This window comes from Suillus bovinus (genome assembly GCF_016758785.1).
Source record: "Suillus bovinus strain UH-Sbo-P2 chromosome Unknown EDB93scaffold_59, whole genome shotgun sequence".
In the NCBI taxonomy this organism is placed as follows: Eukaryota; Fungi; Basidiomycota; class Agaricomycetes; order Boletales; family Suillaceae; genus Suillus; species Suillus bovinus.
Genome location: NW_024542115.1, coordinates 4,244 through 27,211, shown reverse-complemented (window position 1 = coordinate 27,211; position 22,968 = coordinate 4,244). Strand labels below are relative to the sequence as shown.

Below are 22,968 nucleotides of genomic sequence, written 5' to 3'. Positions count from 1 at the left end.
AAACTACTACTAGGATAATAGGACTGTAGAATGTGTTGTAGAGCCTCGTGTCTCCACAGGCACTTCCCTCTGAATTCTCCCACTTTCCTTACAAACTCCAGCTCTAATCCATAGGATACGTCTTGCGCATTAGCGCACTTATATTTTATTTCGCAGGTTTCATGTGTGGCCTCGCGCACTTCGCACATCCACCTTCGCATTGTCCGCGCACCCATCCATCTGTCCATCCCATGTCCTTAGATGTTCATTGGTGCATTTTCCCATCATATTCTCTTTTTGTTTAATTGGTTTCCATTGCTAATACTCGGCTCTGCGCTTTGCGCGTAACTGAGACCCTGTTACATACATCACGTACTATTTTTAGCCTGTTCAGCTTGTCACATTGGACCTGCACGCCTAGCACCGCTTAGCTACATTACTTATACCCCTCTATTACTTATGTACTGGGTCAATTTTCCGCCCACTTTCTCTGTGTCTTTAGATACAAGGAATTTTACTTGTTGTTTGCCAGTGACTATCTAAAGTCGTGCGCTTTGGTCATCCACTTTTGCATTAGCATCAGCCAACCTTAGTTGGGGTGTTAACACTCATCTTGCCTCGTCTCTCCTTTGTCTCTCTCGCTCGCGTGCATTACCTTCGCGTCACATACCTTGCACTTTGCCTTTCGCACTTGCGTGCGTCCACCTTTCGCACATCACATCGTTTCCGCCTCGTGCTTCGCGCATTACTTAGCCTTAGTACTTTATTAGTTGTTTGGTGTCCCTCTTTTTACAAAGAGAGGTTTCCATTTCACTCGCACCCAGGACTATCTGTGTTTGCTTAGCTTAGCACCAACTTTCACCACAGTTTAGATTCCTCATCTTCAGCGTGAAGTGCAAGGCGAGAGCGATGTGAGAAATGATATACGGACATGCAAGTGCAAAAGGTGAAGTGTGAGGTGTGCAATGCAATGGTAGCGCGTGCGAGCAAGAGCGAAGTGCAAACAAGTGATAAAGACTAAAAAGAGACAAAGTAGGACAACTGATATCACCCCAACTAAGGTTGGCTGATGATAAGGTGAAGGGTGGTTAACTAGTGCGTGAGACTCAGATAGTCACTGCAACAACAAGTAAAATTCTCCTGTAGCTAAGTACACAGAGAAAGTGGGCAGAAAATCAAGCCAGAACATAAGTAATAGGAGGGGTATAAGTAAAATAGATAAGTGCTGCTAGGTGCACAGGTCCAATGTGATGAGCTGAACAAGCTAAAAATAGTACACAAAGTAGGTAATAGGGTCTTGGCTGCATGCAAAGCTGAGCATTAGTGATGGAAAACAATTAAACAAAATGGGAATATAGTGAGAAAACACACCAATGGACATCTAAGGACATGGGAAGGATGGGTGGATGGGTGTGTGAATGATGTGAGTGTAGATGCGTGATGTGCGTGAACATGAGAGGGCATGTGCAAAACCTGTGAAATAAAATATGTGTGCTAATGTGCAAGACATATCCTATGGATTAGAGCTGGAGTTTGTAGGTAATGTGGGAGAATTCGGAGGGAAGTGTCTGTGGAGATGTGAGTCTCTGCAGTGGACTATGAGAAAACATGTAATAACACTGTCTATAATGTTTAGCAAGTGAAACTGAATAACTGTGCACCTAGTGGAGATTGTGTTAAGACCAGAAAGGTTCTCTTAGATAGACAAATCTGAAAGGGCTTGGCTTCAGCTCATGCGCTGCACCCCTTTTCCAAGTACGGGCCCTAGATTTTGGGGATATCTGACAGAAATCTGGACACTGGAAGGTACAGTCTGGGTCTTGGAAGATGCATCCAATGGAAATCGAATGGAGCATGTCTACACTAACCAGCCTACTACTATGTGCATGTTTTTTGGAGTAGGTACAGACTGAGAGGGGGAACCACTCAGATGTTATCTGAAGTAGTGAGGGGGGTGCAGAGTGTGTGATTGGACAGAGTCAGATGTGGGGTACAATGAGGGGGATGGCTCAGATGATGTCTGGAGCCAGAGGAGCAATGAGGAGGGATCACTCAGATGATGTCTGAAGCAAAAGCAGGGATAAGGTAGACTACTCAGATGATGTCCAAGATAGAAGGAAGACAATGAGGGGACTAAATCTGGAGTATCCAGAAATAGGGGTAGGATTGGAGGTGGATTAGTCCTTTGGAGACGGAACTCCTAGGGAACTCGGATTTGCAACAAGAGATGAAACTCGAGTCTATGGAGAAGGGAAACTTAGTTATTGAGTAGCAATTCATAATCTAACTGAAGTACTATAGGTATTTTACAGGTTTATAAGTACTTTGGAAAGCGCTGTACTACTAGTAAGCAGAGTGTAGAACTATGTTCTGGTAGTAGTAAAATGTTAGTACAGATGTCACAGAACTTGGGAAATGAGGATGGAGTATGAATAACAGTGTATAAGGGTTGGACAGCATTCTCAGACAGATATACATAGGTAAGCAGAATAAGCGAGATGGAGATATCAGAAATATTGCACATAGCTGATACAAAGTCCTAAGTGCATATGTGAAGCAGATCTGGAGGTTTGGAAACTAATAGACAAGAGTCAGATGATGGGTTCAGAATTGGTCCAATGTGCAGGGAATGTCGGGTTAGGGTGTTGGGTTGGGATCGGACATGCATCAGACTGTCAGAAAGTGCATTGGGTTGGGATTGGACATGTGTCGGACTGTTGGACTCGGATCGGGGTAGTTGGAAGTGCATTGGACAAATACTGTTTGACATCAGTATCAAAATAGCTGGTTATGAGCCCAGCCAGTGCTACAACCATCATTAAAGTGCGCAAAGCGCAAAGCCAAGCATTAGCAATGGAAACAATTAAACAGAATGGAAATATAATGGGAAAATGCACCAATGGACTTCTAAGGACATGGGAAGGATGGGCGGACAGGTGTGCGGACAATGTGAGTATGGATGCATGATGTGTGCGATTGTGAGAGGCCATGCATGAAACCCACAAAATAAAATATGTGTGCTAATGTGCAAGACATATCCTATGGATGAGAGCTGGAGTTTGTAGGTAATGTGGGAATTTGGAGGGAAGTGTCTGTGGAGACACAAGTCTCTACAGTGGCCTCTTGTGTTTGCACACATCGCGCATCCGCCTTCACATCGTCCATATACCTGTCTGCCTGTTCTTCCCATGTCTGTTATGAACTTGGATAGTATCTGTTGGTGACACTCAAACAGAGTGTGTGTCATCAATGGTCAAGGACATTGAAGAAAAATCGACTCAGCTCCAGGTCAAATGATGAATAGAGGGGAGAGACACAAGAAGCTGATATAGTGATCTATTGCGATGCCTAGTCTGCTATGCTTGCAGGGACAAGCATCTTTGATCTAAGGGGAAGCAAGGAAACAAATCCACAGTCATGCAGTGGCTGTGCAAGGCAAGCGACATGCAAGTGAAGCGTGGGAAAGTCGTGCACAATTAGTGTGAAAGTGTGGGAATGCGAAATGCGAAAGTGCGAAAATGCGAAATGTAACAAGCAATAGACAAGGGCTCAATGAATGACAATAAAAAGGACTGCTAATAGGCTCTGACTCTAGCTATAGACATGATGGGGGAACTCCACTAAGGTAAGGTGTGGTGTGGTAAAGAGTGAAAAATGTGGACCTATATATGTATCTCGCTAAGTGAGACTGAGCTGAGCTGATGTAGAGACTCGCATCTCCACAGACACTTCCCTCAAATTCTTCTACTTCCCTCACACACTCCAGCTCTAATCCAAACGATACATCTTGCGCAGTAGCGCAGTATATTTTATTTTGCAGATTCCACACGCAGCCACTCACACCTTGCACGCACTGCATGTCTGCCTTTGCATCGTCCACATACCCATCCATCTGTCCTCCCCATGTCCTTAGATGTTCATTGGTGCATTTTCTCACTATATTCCCATTTTGACTAATTATTTTCATCACTAATTCTTGGTTTAGTACTACACGCACAGCCGAGACCCTATTACCTACTCTGTGTACTATATTTAGATTGTTCGACTCGCTACATCAGATCTGCGCCTCTAGTGGCGCTTAGCTATTTTACATATACCATCCCTCTACTCTATTCTTGGGGTTGATTTTCTGCCCACTTTCTGTGTGTCCTTAGATACTAGGAATTTTACTTGTTGTTTGCAAGTGACTATCTAAAGTCACACACTTCGGTTATCTGCCTTCATCTTAGCATCAGCCAACCTTAGTTGGGGTGTTAACACTCATCTCATCTTGCCTCATCTCTCTTTCATCTCTCTCGCTCGCAAGTCTTTCGCCTTCAGTTGCATGCATTACCTTCGTGTCACATACCTCACCCTTCTGCCTTTCGCACTCGCGTGTCAGCCTTTCACTCATCGCATCATTCTTACCTTGCACTTCATGCATTCCTTAGTCTTAGTACCTTATTAGTTGTTTGGTGTCCCTCTTTTTACAAAGAGAGGTTTCCCTTTACCAGTTAGCTGCCCTTGGGTTGATGTTTTCACTTGCGCCTGGGACTAGCTGTGTTTGCTTAGCTTAGCACCAACTTACATCACAGTTTAGATTCCTCATCTTCACCAAGTAGGAGATAATGTATGTAATAAGGTATGTAAGTCAGGGTCCATGCTCTAATATGGTGCCATATTGAATAAAATGTGAAAATACATACCAGGGAGACCTGCTGGACAATGGATGGATGCTCCTAGATGATAGGGTGATGAAAGCACAAGAAAGCAAGTGATGCAAAGGCATCATGAGTCGTGGGAAAGTGTCACCTGATATGGTAATAGCTGAGGAAAGGCTAGGGAATCGTGCTGTGAGTTGGTGCTATGAACTTGGGTGGTATGAACTGAAGTATAAGGCATTGTAAGCCTGTAATAGTGCAAATCTCTACAATATCCTTGTGCTAGCCCAAGGTCAGGGGTCACATTTGGTGTATCTTTGACAAACATGATTGAACACCTATGCCCAATCCGGTAGCTTACATAAGATGGGGAGCCTAATAATAAGCATATCTATCAAGGCTTGCAACACACAAAGGTTAATCATAAGATCTATGTTAATAGAAGGACAGAAGTCCGACTAATAACAGGGGTTCTGCTCAATGATGAAGTCAATGAGTAGAAATCAAGACTGAGACTTATCTGCAATGAGCAAATAAGAAAGTAGAATATAGACAGCTGGCTAGGCTGAAGGAAATCACTCTGGTGAGAGTAGAAGGTCAAGAACCAAGTAGATTCAAGTTAGAGAACTACATACATGACAGTGAGTTTATATAGAGAGGAATGATATGTATTAGTAAATGGTAACTTGTACTGCCAGAAAAAGGAATAGTCAAAGGGTAATACCAAAAGAGGATGCATGTTTAAGGTGAGTCATAGATGAACCGGAACATGTAACTGTGGAATGAGTCAAAGAACAGAAAAGGGAAGTGAAACAAGCAGGGGTATGATTGTGCAGCTGCAGATCTAAGTATAAGTACAATGTGCAACTGCACACCAAGTCAGAGATCAAGAAAAGAAAATAGGGCAAAGGAATGTGGCATGTATTATGTTATAGGTTATCATCCTGACAGTAAGGGTTGAGGGGACTGTCCTCAGGATTAGTCATCAGGTGAAATGGAGCATGGATATGCTTAGTCTAAGAAAGGGTCTTGCCAGATGTACTGGCTGTGCTGGAGTGAAAGGTAGAGAGCAAAGGGAAATGTGAGGATAACAAGAATAACAAGAGCAAGGTCGGGGTAAAGGGGTGATGCAAGAGCAGAGACAAGTAGAATGAGGAGAAAAATGGTAGGGGTCCAAGTGTCTAGATGTTCTTGTAACAATGTCCTTAGAGATCCATTGGTGCATTTTCTCATATTATTCTCAATTTGTTTAATTGTTTTCCCTCACTAATAGCTTGGCTTTGCATGCAGCTGAGTGCCTATTACTCACTCACATACTATATCTAGCATGTTTGGCTTGCTACATCAGACCTGTGTGCCTAGCAGCACTTAGTTATTTTACTTATACCCTCTCTATACTTTATGTTCTAGGTTGATTTTCTGCCTACTTTTCCTCTGTACTTTGCTACTAAGGGAATTTTACTCATTGTTGCAGTCTCTATCTAAGTCTCACACTCTCATAGTCTGCTCTCTTGTTTATATCATCAGCCAACCTTAGTTGGGGTGATACTTGTTGTCTTTTCTTGTCTCTCCTTAGTCTCGCTCACTCATTCGCATTTCGCCTTCACTCACATGTGCTACCTTCACATCACATATTTCACTCATTGCCTTTTGCTCTTGCATGTTGTTCATTGTACTTTGCCTTTTCACATCATGCTTCATGCTATACAGTATAGGACCGGTCGTTTACCCACCCCCATTCGTTTACCCACCTCAGGTAAAACTTTTGATTTCTTCATTTTTTTGTATCGACATATAGAAAGTAATTAAAGATGAGGCCTCAATGGATATTGCTATAGTATATGATGGATGTGCAATGTCTGCGATGTTGTGCACGACACAAATTAGTTGTTTTTTTCTTCCTCAGTGAATTCTATTCAGAGCAATAGTAGATCAATAAATTTTTTAAAGAAAAAGTGGCTGGTATGATACAAAGTATATACTTCAAACATCATTTTCACCTGCAACAGATTTGTGCAAGTCTCCTTTGTTCCTTCTACAGAGTGGATATATTGAACACAGGTAGTTTTTGAAGGTCTTATCTTAGCGAGTGTGTCACACGTAGCTGTCACGCTTCCCAACTCTAAACTCGTAAAGCAATATATTGTAATTTGTGTCACTAAAAACCATGGTAGGACGAGCAAAATCTCATACAAAAAAAAGGCAGATTCTACGAGAAGAAAATGACATGATCATGGCTCGGGCAGTGGCTATTTACCAGGCCGAGCTTGCAAAGGAACCCACAGAGGACAAAAAAGGACGACGAACAGTTTGCCGTGAAGTCGAAAAGGAATATCTTGTGGAGACAGGAAGAGTCATCAAACTCAATGACAGCACACTTGCGAATCTGGCAAAAGGTGGTAGGAGGCTTAGTGACTTCAATGCAGAGAAAGGTTGGCTCACCCCAGAGGAGACGGAGAGATTAATAGAGTATTCTGTCGAGACGGCACGGCGAGGATTCCCACTCAGCCACAAACGACTCAAGGAGCACGTTAATGAAATTCTTCACACTCGACTTGGTGACAAATTTCCCGAGACAGGTGTCGGCAAAAATTGGACAGATCGTTTCATCGAGAAGCATTCAAATAGGCTGGGCACCTACTATGCTCGAGGTCTTGACAGTGCCCGTGGCCGTGCTGTTAATCCAGCCACCAAAAATGCCTATTTCAGTCTTCTGCATGATACATTGTCAACAGGAGATAATGGCAAACCAATCGAGCCTCATTGCATTTGGGCATTTGACGAGTCTGGTTTCCAAGGAGCTGATGAGGGGAAGGAGCGAGTGATAGGAGCGAGTGGTGTCCATACCGTGTACGAGCAGCAAAGTGGGAGCAAGGAGCTGACAACTGTAATTGTCAGCATCTGTGCAGACGGAGAGACTGCACCACCATGTGTTATCTTCAAGGGAAAGGGTTATCGCACAAACTGGTGTCAAGAAAACCCTGCAAATGCATCGTAAGCACCCTCGGCTGTTAACCCTAATAATTCTACTAAAACGGTCCTTTAGCCTTGGATATTCAGCCAAAGGCTGGACTGATGGCGAGCTCGGAGTACTTTGGATCCAACACTTCGACGAACATACTCGAGACAAAGCCAATGGCTCTGCACGGCTTCTCCTTGTTGATGGTCACTCGTCTCACTACACACGTGCTTTCTTAGAATATGCACGCACACATAACATTCACGTCTTGTGTTACCCATCCCACAGCACCCACATCTACCAGGGTCTCGATGTTGTTGTATTCAGCAGACTGAAAGCTTGCTGGGCAGAGGAGAAAGCCCGGTGGCAAAGGGAACGCGGCGAAGAGCTTTCGAAGCAAATTTTTTTAGCTATCTATGGATATGCTCATAACCGTGCACTCACAACAGAACTCGTCAAAGCTGCATTCGAGAAGACAGGGGTCCACCCGTTCAACCCAAATGTTGTCACGGAGGATGTCATGGCACCAAGTCAGGAGACATCATGCCGTGGTCACCTGCCACTCATCCAAACAACACCAGTTCGCCTCGTGTCCCAATTAATTCGCAGGGCAACAGAAGTGTTATCTAGTCCAGCACGAACCGAGTCAGACTCGAACCAAGATTCATTAATTCCACAACCCTTACCTTTGACTCCGTCACATGCAGAGCAGTTTCCGTGGCATGAATCTGCACGAATGACAGTCAATAGCTTGGCTACAACATCCGCAGCATTCCTGTTTACCTTGAGTCCTGTCTGCTCGACATCTCGAGTACCTATGTACATGCCACAGATAGTATCACCGCTGCAGTACAAACGGTACAGAAAAATTTTAGACTGTCCTCCGAAAACCGAGGCGGAGCACGAGCTACAAGTTGCTTTGCGGGAGTCAGAGCAACGCGAGGAGGAAACCAAGCGCCAAATGATTGGCTTACAGGCAGCATCTGTTCCTACAGATCCAATACTGTGATCGAGTACGTGGTCAGCTTGCAGCACAAGAAGAAAAAGCAGGGAGGAAGAAGGGTACAAGGCTCGTTGGTGATGGCTTACCTCGTATGCTCACTGGTGATGTCTTCGTGGCACAGGTTATCACACACGAGAATGCGATGGAGGCAGAAGCTAGAGATAAAGAGATGAGGGCCAAGAGAAGGGCAGAACGTTCTGAAGAACTCGCACATTGGAAGAGAGAGGAGATAGAGCGGAAAGAACGAAACAAAGCAACAAGAGCAAATTTCGAGGCACAGAAGGTTGAGTGGGAGGCAGAGCGAGATTTGGCGAAGTTGGAGAAACGGAGGCCACGGTGGAACAAACCAAAGATGGGAGAGATTGAGAAACCTGTGTCGAGGCCAGAGCGAGTTCAGCCAGAGGTTTATGACAGCGAGCAAGAAGATGATGATGGAGAAGAAGAAGGTTGACGAGCGTGTGTTTTTGTTTAATCTCGCATCAATGTCGCATCATCTTATCATTGCCTTATTGAATTACAAATTTACGGCGCGCTGTGTGATGTGACATCAAAAATTACTAAAACGAGGTGGGTAAAGGACTTGTGAAGTCAAAGATAAGGTTGTTTTCAATGATTTTGCTGCGACACACCAGCATCGTCACCGATAGCTCTAAATTTCGAATCACAGTATTTACATGTATGTTAGAGAATTACTGTCTATTACAATTTTCCAAAAAGAAAGCCAGTGTAAAGTGACATGCATTTCAATTTGTTGTGGGTAAACGACCGGTCCTATACTGTAGTAGTCCCATTATCCTGTTAATGATTTGGTGTCCCTCTTTTTATTAAGAGAGGTTTCCTTTACTCAGATAGGTGCCCTTGGGTCGACACTTTACTCGCACCCAGGACTCTCTGTGTTTCCTTGGTTTAGCACCATCTTTCCTTACACTCTAGATTCCTCTTCTTCAGCATCAATGGTGGTGATGGGGGTGTAGAGACTTGCATCTCCACAGACACTTCCCTCTGAATTCTCCCACTTTCCATACAAACACCAACTCTAATCCTTAGGATACGTCTAGCGCATTAGCACACTTGTTTTATTTTTGCAGATATCGCGTGCGGTGTAACAATGGTCGTGGCACTGGGCTCGGAACCAGCTATTTTGATACTGATGTCAAACAGTATTTGTCCAACGCACTTCCGACTACCCTGACCCGAGTCCGACAGTCCGATCCCGACCCGATGCACTTTCCGACAGTCCGACGCATGTTCGATCCTGACCCGACATTCCCACGCATTGGACCAGTCCTCCCTATGTCCTGTCCAGTCACATCTATCCCCACTAGGTGCGCATTTACTCCTTTTGACTTGCTAAGCATTGTATACAGTGTTATTACATGTTTTCTCATGGTCTGCAGTACCACATGTCCTATTACATAGGATTTCGGACCCGAAATATCGCTACTACTCTCGCCTATAGCAGTCCGAATTTCTACATAGTCACTATTTAATATCTAGTACTTCCTACCTATTGCATTACTTACTTTTCCCTACTCAGTAGTAGGATGGAAGTCATTGGATATTAGTAGTACTTTATTGTATTGCAAAATATCTATTTGCTCTTTTTCTCCAAAACACTCTGACACATCCGACACTCATTTGACCAACAATCCGACACACTTCCGACACATTCCTTCACCATCCAACACATTCCCGACAGTCTGACGCATAGTCCAATGCCCGACCCAACTCCGATATTTTTGGACTTGACAGTTTCCCTTCGGACGAGTAGTTCCTAGCTTTGGATTATCTTCCTATTATTGATAACTAACTATCTAAACTAATACCAAACAGCTACCCCTATAGGATCAAACGCACTTGCTCTGCAAGTATAGCAGACTAGGTTGTGCTAATATCTACCTAAATATTTGTTGCCTAGGTAGTATGATTTCTGCTGAGCCCAGCAGGAATCAGCTTTCTACAGCGGTCTTACACACTTCACGCATCCGCACTCGCATTGTCTGCACACTTGTCCATCCATCCATCCCATGTCCTTAGAAGTTCATTGGTGTGTTTTCCCATCATATTCCCTTTTTGTCTAATTGTTTTCCATTGCTAATACTCGGCTCTGCGCTTTGTGTGTAACTGAGACCCTGTTACATACTTTGCATACTATTCATAGCCTGTTTGGCTCGTTACATCAGACCTGCGCACCTAGCGCTGCTTAGCTATTTACTTATACCCCTCTATTACTTATGTACTGGGTCGATTTTCTGCCCACTTTCTCTGTGTCCTTAGATACAAGGGAATTTTACTTGTTGTTTGCAGTGACTATCTAAGTTGTGCATATTAGTTGTCCGCTTTTGCCTTAGCATCAGCCAACCTTAGTTGGGGTGTTACTAACAGTCGTCTTGCCTCATCTCTCCTTTGTCTTTCTTGCTTGTTTGCCTTTTGCCTTTGCTCACACACACTACCTTCACATCGCACACCTCGCCCTTCACCCTTCGCACTCATGCATCATTGTGCACGTCTGCATTTCGTCAATTGTATCACACTCGCCTCGCGCTTCACATGTCTATTAGTTTCATTACCCTATTATTAGTTTGGTGTCCCTCTTTTTATAAGAGAGGTTTCCCTTTACCCAGTTAACTGCCCTTGGGTTGACATTTTCACTCGCACCCGGGTCTAGTTGTGTTTGCTTAGCTTAGTACCAACTTTAACCACAGTTTAGATTCCTCATCTTCAGCGGTAGAGGTATATCAAGGATCTGCATGGTAGTGACAGTGGTAGAGGTATATTAAGGATCCATGGGTCAAGTAGCAATAGAGGTCAGTCCTTTTTCAGTTCAGATAAAAACAGGAGGTTCAGACATTAACAAGCGGAAGTGAATAATGAAGGGAGAGTTCTAGTCTGAGCCAGGGCTCATAACCTGTGATGAATTAAGAGGCTTGGACCTAGAAACAAGGAAGAGAAAACTCAGTCTTAGTTGGAAAGACTATACACTGACTATGAGAAGTTCATACCTAGAAATGAGAAAGAGAAAACTATGTATCGTTAGTACTAAGTATGCAGAGGAGTCATAGTAAGTAGCTCAACTCAGTCTTAGTTGGAAAGACTGAGGGAAGGGAATATCATGGACACTGAATATTCAAGTATTGTTGAAACAGAGAACAAAATGTGAGCATGGATGGAATGTGTATGATAAGGTGAATGTGTATGTATAATAGATACATACAAAGAATGTTAGAAGTACGAGACAATGAGTAGCAAAATAGATTCCTGTCAACAGTCAATATAAATTCCATACACAAAGTAGATTATTACATCTAAGTGAGTATATAAGCTACCTACCTCATGTACTACATGTGGCAGACACAAGTACATTCGCTTGAATATTCCAACAGTCCTCCTCAAGCGAAGCAGTATGAGTAAGTGAGCTACCAAGAAAAATCTCCATCAGCAACTGCGGCAGTTTCCTTTTGGGTTGTGGCATCAGTCTTCTTTGAGCAGTATGACTGATAATGTCCCTTGTCTCCACAGTGGAAGCAGGTAATATTTTTGAGTAGGACTCAATAATGCTGAACATGGGAAAGTAGGGCAGTATCGCTGGGTTTTGAGTTGGTGCCATGAGATTGGTGAGCTTCTTCGTTCATGATGTGTGTGATAACATGCTCAAGTGTGATCTCAGCAGGTGGGGTGGCATCAAGGGTAACAATGAAGTTCTTGTAAGATGGGGAAAGGCTGAGGGTGAGGATGAGTATGAGGTCCTCATCAAAGATAGTGACATTAATTTCCTCCAGTTAGAATGCAGTGCGGCACACTTGTGCAATCCATGCCTGTATGCTTATGTCATCGGCTTTCTTGAGTGTGAGAAACTTTTGGCAAGTGGCAGATCCACAAGTCCAGTGAACAGTTTCAAGGTTCTTCCATATGACAGTGGGGTTACAATCTCGAACATGGGAGAGTTGAGAAGTTTCAACCTGAAGTACAATCTCTGTGTGAGCTTCAGCTTGTTTCTTCAAAAAGTCTTTCACAGCCTTGGAGTTTGGACTGCCGAGTGGCATTGTCTTTGAGCCATCAACATAATCCATCAAACCTCTCCGAATCAGCACAGCTTCTATCAACATTCTCCACTCATAATAGTTATTTTCACCGAGTTTTGATAAGTTTTCAGATGGCATGGCGGCAAGCAAATGACTGGGAACAAATGTGGGACATGCGAATGGCACTGAAACAAGTGACAACAATGATGTCTTAATAACCAAGGGTCTTATATAAAGTTGTGTAAATGTAATGACACCACAATTACACTTTGGATAAGACTGCTTGCCAGTTCCTCGATTAACATGGTCTACGACTTTTCCTATTTCGTGGTAGATAACGTGTGAGTTCTTGGGAGGCTCGCTAAACTAATCTTTGTCAAGATCAACCTAGCCGGAGCTTTACTTTTCTTTATTGAAACTCAAATCTCTTGTCTAGGAATAAGCTTCTAGACATGTAATTCGGTTTCTGGAATATATTTGCCTAGGAAATCTCCTTCTAGGCTCTGGACTTGGATACTGGAACTAGTGAGACGTGGTCTCAAATATACGAAATATGACCAAGATCGCTTGGTCTATGGACACCTGACTGTGAGACAATGGTCTCAAATATACGATATATGTTCAAGATCGCTTGAACAAAGGGGACTATAACTTGACCAAGATCAGCTTGGTCTATGGGACTACTAGTGAGACGTGGTCTCAACAATATGATAGATGACTAAGATCGCTTAGTCAAAGGGCACAGAGCAATGAGACAAAGGGGTCTCAAAGACTATATATATGACCAAGAACACTTGGTCTATGGCACTAATAAGTTTCTAAGGTAAGAAACTTATAATCTCAAGGGAATTCTTTTCCCTGCACTTGTCTCACTTCAAAGGGACTAACTTTGCAAGTGAAATATCTGAGAGGCAGATTGCTACAAATGGGAGATCATATTTTTTGGGGGGGAGAATGGGCTCTCCTTATATACATTTTGTGTGGGAAAGTAACCTAGGTTCACAAACAATAAAAAATAAGGAGGACCAATCAAAATATTGGGTCAAACCCAATAAAAGAATAAAATACAAGTGAAAGATGGAGCTATGACATCATTGTGGAGCAGAACATTCTGGAATGTGGAGTAATGACATCATAATGACATCAAGAGTGACATCATTGTGGAGCAAAAGATTCCAGAACCTTCCATGAGTGAGTCAGAGTGAGTCATTGTGGAGCAGAATATTCTAGAAGGAAATGACATCATGAATGATGTCATTGTAGAGTAGAATAATCTAGAGCTTGATGACATAATATCTTTCAACAGAATACCTGCAGGAGTATCTGTGAAGTCTTATGACATCATACCCTATGGGTACAATTTTATGAAGTGTCAGGTGAGTCAAAGCATCCTAATGAAAAAGTAAAGTAAAGAAACACTAGAGAAAAGTAGGTAGCAAAAATAAGACAGTTGGCAGGAATTGAAACACAGTCAAAAAAATAATGCAGTTGGCAGGAATTGAAACACAGTCAAAATAATACAGTTGGCAGGAATTAAAACACGGTCTTTTTGGATAGGTTTTTTTATAGGCTTTGTACTTTTCTCTATGGTTTTCTCTAGCCAAAGTGAATAAGCCAAAGGCAAGGCTATACCTTAACCTTCATTTCCCTTCTCATATCAACTAGGTCTAAATGTGATTCCCATCTCACATTAGACTTTTTCCGTCAAAACATATTCAGATCATGAAACTTGGGGAAAACTGGAAATATGAACCATAGTTTGAAACCAAGGTATGGGTTGACTAGTCTGAGGACTAAGCTAACAGACTTTATCTTTTGAGGGTCACCTAGTATTCATGTTCATGCATGATTCCCACATCATGCAGGACAACGAGAACGAGTGATAATGATCAATTGAGGGTGAAAACAGCAAAAATAAGCGGAGTGAGCAACACATGTTACATGCAGTGTGTGTGTGAGAAAACAGGTGGTACGCAGAAAGTGACAATGAACAGATCAACTTCTGGTAAGGTGGATCACTTTGTGTATGGAATTTGTGTTAGAAGTACAAGACAATGAGTAGCGAAATAGATTCCTGTCAACAGTCGATATAAATTCCATACACAAAGTAGATTATTGCATATAAGTGAGTATATAAGCTACCTACCTCATGTACTACATGCAGCAGACACGAGCATGTTCGCTTGAATATTCCAACAAAGAATTTATTGTGATAAGTGGTGTGTGCAAGTATAATGAGTGACAGAGTGTTTCAGTGAAGGAATGGTGATATTTTGCAAATCAATAAAGAACTACAAAAATATTCTGAAAGTGACCCAGTTACAGGTGGATGAGTAAGTAAGAGTCACTACAGAGTATTTATCTATCTATATAGAAAGTCTAAAGGTTAATAGGCAAAATTAGTAGCAATATAGGTGTGCACTTAGTCATTTCTATGTTGCTAATATTGTAGAAAGTGTTATTACATGTTTTCCCATAGTCTTCAGTACCTCATGTCTTATTACGTAGGATGTCAGATCTGAAAATCACTGCTACTACTTTTGCCTATTGACCTTAAACCAAAGACAAGGCAATACCTTAATTTTCTTTTCTTTTCTCACATCAACTAGGTCTTTGTGTGATTCCTATCTCTGATAAGACATTTTAAAAAACATGTTTGAATTATAAATCTTAAGGGAACAACTAAAATATGAACCATAGTTTGAAATCAAGGTAGATTCTCACATCATGCAGGACAATACTTACCTAACTGTATAGTATCACTACTGCAAGCTATGATGCAAGTCTTGAATATAGGGTGCATGTTATTATTATGTAATTCTTCATCTTTATTTCATGGTGACCAACAACTTACCTATTGAACTATAGCTTATTATTTTCTCTTTCACCAAAGCTTTCAAATTTTCCTTAAATAACCTTACTACATTCTATCAAGCATACATCTGTTTTCATCATGCAGTAGTTGATTCCCTATATGAGTCTATCATAGTCAACAACTTAGATGTCTCCGCCATGCTTACAGAGCATCCTGATTTTATAAAGAAAGTCAAATATTTTATATTTATGTATTCAACAATTATGGTCTATAATGGTCTCAAGATACATTTGGATAATCTTACATTGGCTTTTAAAAATATGACTTACCTCTTCACACTTAAACTTATTCTCATTCTCAAAAGTGTTGCTTATCTATCTTTTAATACTGTAATGTCAAGCTCCATATTGTAGTGATACTCATAGTACTGAGTTTATATGAGCCTATTTTCACACTCACATTAAACAGCACTTTGTTCAATGCACTTCCACACATGTCTAATACATTTTCACATATGTTTAAGCCAATACATAGGTAATATAGTGAAATATGCAGTAAACATGGGCTTTAAAGTACTTTAAGTCACATTTATATTTTGTATTTTCTAACTAATTTTAGAAACTGGTTTTGGAGCCAAGAATGTCTTTCCAAGGTTTTTCAACTATGTCTGGAGTTGGAGGTGAAATTAGGTTTATAAAACAGTCCTTCACCTCCTTCTACTCTGCTGCCATAAGCTGTAGCTAGATTTGTCTACCATCTTTATTGTATGTTTTCTTACTAAACAATATGTTAACATCAAAGTCTTTTCCTAAGTGTCTATCTTTAAAACTATGTTCTTGTTCTTTGTAAAAATAGTTTCTAGTACAGTATCTATTATAGAGTTATCAGAAGTGCCTAAAGAGACACCTATGTTATGTATTCAATCTATTGCTCCTAAATCCTTTGATGTCATATCACATGATCTATTTGAAATGTTCCAGAGTCTTACTGTAGTTTCAATACATATTATAACATCATACAATACCTTTAATTATTCTGATTGGCTAGTATTTACGACTCAGATTCAGTCTTAGTTTTAATATAGAGATAACTCATTTGTAGTCAGTAGTTCTTTAGCTTACTGCTTGCAATCTAAGACATTATTTCTTCTTCCTCTATTATTTTGATATTTTAAGTTTGAGTCCTAGTCTCTGTCTAGCATTTATTTGTTATTAGATTATGACATAAAGCTTGTCAAGGACTTTAATCTTTGAATCAAATATGCTGAAGACTATTGCAATATACACAACAATGCCACTATCATACATTATGTGTTAAAATCTTACCTTAACCATGGCCTTAAAAACACTGATACATACTTGCAATAAAATGTTATAGTGAATGATACTGTAAAATATGTCAAGCCCTTTTGTAAGAGCACTTTGACTGGCTCTTTATTTTTTGTTGAATATCACATACACTATAGTTAGAGCTGAGATACAGTTTTCAAAACTTTCCATATCAAATTTGTGACAAAGTGCTATATTGCCATATATTCAACACACTTATACTACATTTTAAGATCCAGAACTATAAAAACTGCGGAACACATATTTATGTCTCTTAGGATAATCAATGCTAGTCTACTATTAATCTCTGATCTATATATGAGTCATTGTCACCTTCAGAAGCATCTGCCCTAGTTTATATTTTAACAAAAATATTTGAAATACTATTAATCAAATTATGAAGTTAAGGATCAATTGTTTTAGTATTACACTGATAATGACTATAGAATGATGCTAGAATATGTAAATAATCTAGAAGAGATAGAGTTGATTAAATACATCTTATTAGAAAGAAGGACTCTTATTAACTTTCAATCACTTAGGACTATTGAAGATGAATGAGATACAATTGAGTTTTAAATATTTTCTTCTATAACAAATAACAAGCTTTACAACATGCCAGCAATACATTTTATTTTCCTTAGCTTTACAAGCTAGTCCAACATACTATACCAATCATATTATTAATTTTCACAATATTACTCTTATTGACTTTTGATCATTCATCACTTCATGTCACAATTAAATAAATACTAGGGTAGAGACTAGGACTCAAACTAAGAATATTACAATAAGAGAAATAAGCAAGGGCATCTGTAACAATAAGCAATAAGCTAACAAACAAGCAGTTTGAACTAAAGAACTACTGACTACAAATAAGCTACCTATATACATATACTGAAACTGAAACTAAGTTCTAACTACTAGTCAATCAGAATAATTAAAAGTATTATATAATGTTATAAATGACTATGATGTCATGACATATATCACAGCTGCAGTAAGTCTCTGGAATATTCCAAATGAATCATATGGTATGACATCAAAGGATTCAGGAGTAATAAATAAATTATATAATATGGACATCTCTTTAGACACTTCTGGTAACTCTATAATAGATATTATACTAGGAGTTTCTTCTATAGAGAATATAGTTTTTTTAGATAGATACTGAGTTTTAGCACTTAAAGGACTTCATATTTAAGAAAAATAATAGTTTATATTTGGCACTCATGATACTTCAGAATGATATTGTCTCACAGCTGCAGCATAATTTTAAGTTCAGATTCAACTGTAAAAGATTGTAGAATATCAATGGGCTATATCATGATGGTTGATATTGAGGTTATGGCCAGATATTATTAGAAAGCTATCAACTACTTCTGGTAATTACTCTATTTCTATGACATCATCAAGCCTGCCTCTAATATATTGTTAGCTGAAACATTGGTGTAAATATAAACAAAAAGATAATGTAAAATCCAAGGACATCACATCTTAAGTAGTTTTACAGCTTTGATGAGTTGGATAAATGTGTCAGTAATGCAAAAATTAATAGTCTAAAGGTGTGAAAATGTTCAAGAAGCTGTCATTAATGATAGTGGGCCTAGATTTGATATGAGGCTACCTGTCATATTAAGTGTGTCTGTAGTTATAGAGGCAGATTCTAATGTTAAAAACTATCACGGATGACAAATTGTTAGGACATGATATTGATCTATGATACTTTATTATAATGTTAGTTTACAACCAGATACATCTGGCTTTAGATAAGCAGTTTCCAATTGCAAAAACTGCCATCAATGACAGTGTGTCCAGGCATAATAATAAGGTATCATGTCATATCAAGTATGTCTGCCATTATAAGGGTAGATTCAGATGTTAAAAGCCACCACTAAAATTGAACTCTGCTGGATAATTCTCAATGGGGTTGTTCTGTAATAAAAAGGCCTTGCCATCCAAGTGTCATAGATGTTGTAACCTGAATTAAATGTGAGGACAAATTTAACATAAGTGCACCATTGAGGTATATAGAATAAATGAGTATGGTGCATGAATTTAAAATGTATTATTCAGGTACATAAAAAAGAGGATGACACATTAGCTTCATGCATCATTATTGTGGTAGATATAGATATAAAGAACTGTAAATGTCATTACAGTATTTGAATCTCTCCTTTTGATGCCTAGTTTTGTTAAAAACCAGTGAAATCAAAGTTGTTCTTATGATAGACAGATTCAAAAGGGCTTGATTTTAGCTCATGTATTGCATCTTTTTATCAGATATGGCAAAGCTGTAGATATACACCAACACAAATATTGACTTCCTGGACTCCTCAACGATACAGCTTGGCCTGTTTATGAAAAGTTTCATGAATGTGACAAAGAAGAAGTATGTTACTAAGGACCTACCAAGTGAAGAAGCTGCACAAGACAATTATAAAGCAAACAAGGTCGCAAAAGGTGGCTTGACCGATGAAGGTTCAATAATTCAGATGGATAGTCTGAACAATGTTGGGTCTTGCTGCCTAACTACGTTGTCTAGAAAGACAGTGTTCAACCCTAAAGGGTTTCTGTACTAAGCTTAAAACTCAGAGAGAGAGAAAACTACGAAGACTCAAACTCAAGGTGCTGGAAACTGGTGAAGAGGTAACTTGATTATGTAAGCTACAAAATAGCAAATATAAGGTAAAGACAGTATCTACAAGCCTAGTCAGAAATGAGTCTCTACATCTTATGGGTACTTTAGATCATGACTGTCCCCAGTCATCTACACATGCAAGCCAAAACTAACTAAAAGACAAAAAAAAACCTGGGGGCCCCTAACACCTGTTTCACTGACCAAGTGTCAAAGTGAACCGCTTTGGTGAGTAAGGGTCAGGCAAAACAACAACCAATGATCCCAGCACCTTGTTTCCCTAACATCTTGTGTGTCAAGTGAACCACTGTGGTACTGAGAAACTGCTAAAACTGAAAAACAACAAAAAACACAATGATGGCTGCAAGGAGGACAACAGGGAGTAGATGGATGGAAAGAGGCAAATGAGGGCTTCGAAATGAGTATAGGGTTGACTAGGTTTGGTGAAGAACTGAGGGTGATATGAAGGAAGTGATGAAAACAAGTAAAAATAACAAAAACAGCGAGTAGTGAGGGTGTATACAGGTATATCAAAAATAAGATCAGACAGATGGAAAGAGTGGACAAATGCAGTCAGAACGTGCCTAAGGTGATAGGGCGCGCAATCACAGGGCAATGTGCTATAAAGAAAACACGAAAACTGGGGCAAAAAACTGGGGGAAACACAAAAATGAGAATAGCAAGCAAATGGCTGTGCATGCGAAGGCGCAAATACACTGTGAATGAAAGCCATGAACGAGGGCTTCAAAACGGATATAGGGTCAATGGGTGTGCAAGGCAAAATGGGCTGGTGAGATGCGAAAATGTGTGGAGGTGCTGTGAGGGAGGAGGAGGGGTATGGTGTAGGACAACAAGGGCTAGTCCTATCAAAAGGCAAATTGGAGCAATGGATAGAGCCACTGAATTATGGTGGATAGCCAAAACAACAAAAAGAGACAGGCCTTTGAACACCTAGGATACCCTTATCTCCCCTCAACCTCTAAAAATACGAAGAACTTGATATCTCCACAACTACTGCTCCAAATCCGATGACCCAAGGGTCAAAATGACGGCGTGAACTAGGGAAATCCGACCCTGAGTTTGCGAGAGGCGCACTCGAAAATTGTGTGGGAAAATCGCTTTTCAGTGCGCTGGGAAGGAGGAGAAGGTGATCAACACTGGGGAAACTGCTAATAAATGACTGTGGTGGGGTAATAGGCGATGTTGGGGGATGACTGATAAGCTATGAGAGCCTAGAAACATAAGAAACCCTCGCAGTAGGCTCCAGTTGAAGGTTCAACAATTCAGATGGTTAGTTTGAACAATGTTGGGTCTTGCTGCCTAGCTACATTGTTTAGAAGACAGTGTTCGACCATAAAGGGTTTCTGTACTAAGCTCAAAGCTCAGAGAGAGAGGAAAACTACTAAGACTCTGACTGGTGGTGAAAACTGGTGAAGAGGTAACTTGATTATGTAAGCTACAAAATAGCAAACATAAGGTAAAGACAGTATCTACAAGCCTAGTCAGGAATGAGTCTTTACACCGAAAAATCTTGATCATCTGGTCAACAGACGAGTGGGCCAAAAGTATAACATTTTAACTTTGAAACATATAAGTCACATGCCCTTGGTGATTATGTGGCGGCAATCCAAAGGTTTTGTTCAAGCAATAATTACTCAATACAGCCAGTATGTTCTTATTTTCATTTCTGCACTTACTAATGGATTCATTTCAGGGAGAGTGTGAACATCAATGAGTTAAATAGTTCTATCCTCGAGTAAGCAAGGCTAAATTCACTGCCAGCATAGCTAAACAGCAACATCACAAGACTCTATTGTTCAAGATGGCTAAAGCATCTCCATATTGAAAGAAAAAACAGAATAAGCAAGTTTCAGGCAAGCAGAAGGGTAAGGTCCTTCAGCTCTCTTCCCCTGATGCTCCTGCACTACATTTTGAGGACTCAGAACTGCTGCCTTACAGTGATCCACAAAATCACTATCATATCTCCACTGGCACTTAGTATCCTGTCAACATATACAAGTGGTTAAGGCAGCATACAAGTGACCCTGCATTTAATGTAAGTTGTTTGATTTGTGCCAAATTAAAGCCCACTAATGATCTTTAAAAACTTTCTACCTTGACTAAAAGACCATCCACTTTCCTGCCTGCTTGGACTAGAATATAATGGAGATGAGAGAGAGTTCATCTCTGTCATTCTTATCAGTGAGAAAATGTTTCACCACAAGATCCTTCACATCAACTATACAACATACAACCTACGCCATGATCAAGACTCACTAAATCCTCGTACTAATGCTGATGTTATGCTCCTTGCACACAAGGATGACAACAGTAATAGCCACTTTTACTGGTATGCTCATATCATCGGCATATTTCATGCACTCATTATTCACACTGGTGAGCACTCAAATTCTAATGCACCATAGCAAATAGACTTTTTCTGGATCTGGTGGTTTGATCAAAATCCTGGAACTGAACGGCATCCCTACACTGCTGGCTGGAAGGCCAAGAGACTCAAACAACTGGGGTTCATCTCAAGTGATGATTCTAGGGCTCTTGGTTTCCTGGATGCACAGCAAGTCATTCACAAGGTTCATCTCATTCCTGCCCTTGCATATGGTTACACTGATGTTCTTCTTCTACCCTCATTCACATTGGGACTCTATTATGTAATGAGGCATGAGCGGAAGATTAGAGTAAGGTCTTTGTGCGAACATGAGGTGTAGCATCAAACCTCTTGTTCCTGTGCTGCAATCACCATTAGTTGCTGCACAGCTCCCACAGCTCAATCATATTTTCCTCCGAGACAATCATACAACAGATTACATCAATTATTACTATACACTTCAGCCACCCAAAATAAATTCAGAATAAATATAGCCGCAAACCCACACTTGAGGTTATCCCAGACTTTGCTGGAGTCCTGTACAATGGCATTCATACAGACCTGGCCATTGCAATGAATCAAACTGAAGAGCAAATCGTGGCATGCCTGGAACAGACATGACGAAATGGCGACAACACAAGAATAGCTGAATGGAATCAATACTATAATAAAGAAGTACAAGCATTAGCAGAAGCCAAAAGAGCACAAGCCGCCCAAGAAGAAGCTAAGCACACACAACACAAAGCCAAAGCCAAGAAGGAACATCTAGAAGCAGAGAAGAAGAAGAAGCAAAAGATGAACAGAATTGATGAAGCATCATCCATAGGAGATTTCTTAAACCCTCATCCTGCGCAATATGCAATACAAAAACTCACTAATTTTGAATATGTAGGACTATGGTACTTCTCCCCGATAGTTGCAAGGATGCTCTTAGATCCTCACGCTCCATAGCTAAAAACGACCTGAGCATCACAAGGGTGGATGACCAGCTCACTTTGTGCCCGTCCTCAGCCTTCAAAGCATCCAAGGTAGCAATTGCAGACCATGAACTCCTGTTCTCAATATTCCTGAGGGTGAAGAACCTGTCCCTAGTCCAAATCAGCAAGGCAAAATGGCCCCAATTGTTACGACTTGGATGGTATCTGTTGGCGACGCTCAAACAGAGCTTGTGTCGTCAACGGTCTGTGGACGTCCTTGG

The 22,968-nt window shown here is 40.6% G+C and overlaps 3 protein-coding genes across 3 annotated transcripts; 2 read left to right on the top strand and 1 right to left on the bottom strand.

Moving 5' to 3' along the window:
• Nucleotides 1-8,395: 8,395 nt before the first annotated feature.
• On the top strand, nucleotides 8,396-9,032 carry EDB93DRAFT_1106411 (uncharacterized protein; the record flags this gene model as incomplete). The annotated part of the gene is made up of 2 exons (XM_041447613.1): nucleotides 8,396-8,563; nucleotides 8,604-9,032. 2 exons carry the CDS (start codon nucleotides 8,396-8,398, stop codon nucleotides 9,030-9,032), a joined length of 597 nt encoding a protein of 198 aa, XP_041304550.1.
• A 3,328-nt stretch (nucleotides 9,033-12,360) lies between these two features.
• Nucleotides 12,361-12,741, bottom strand: EDB93DRAFT_1090823 (uncharacterized protein; the record flags this gene model as incomplete). Its single annotated transcript, XM_041446301.1, has 1 exon — nucleotides 12,361-12,741. The coding sequence occupies one exon, from the start codon at nucleotides 12,739-12,741 to the stop codon at nucleotides 12,361-12,363; it is 381 nt and encodes a 126-aa protein (XP_041304549.1).
• An 8,853-nt stretch (nucleotides 12,742-21,594) lies between these two features.
• Nucleotides 21,595-22,721, top strand: EDB93DRAFT_1253423 (uncharacterized protein; the record flags this gene model as incomplete). Its single annotated transcript, XM_041453450.1, has 3 exons — nucleotides 21,595-21,781; nucleotides 21,818-22,003; nucleotides 22,444-22,721. The coding sequence occupies 3 exons, from the start codon at nucleotides 21,595-21,597 to the stop codon at nucleotides 22,719-22,721; spliced, it is 651 nt and encodes a 216-aa protein (XP_041304548.1).
• Between the last annotated feature and the right edge of the window lie 247 nt (nucleotides 22,722-22,968).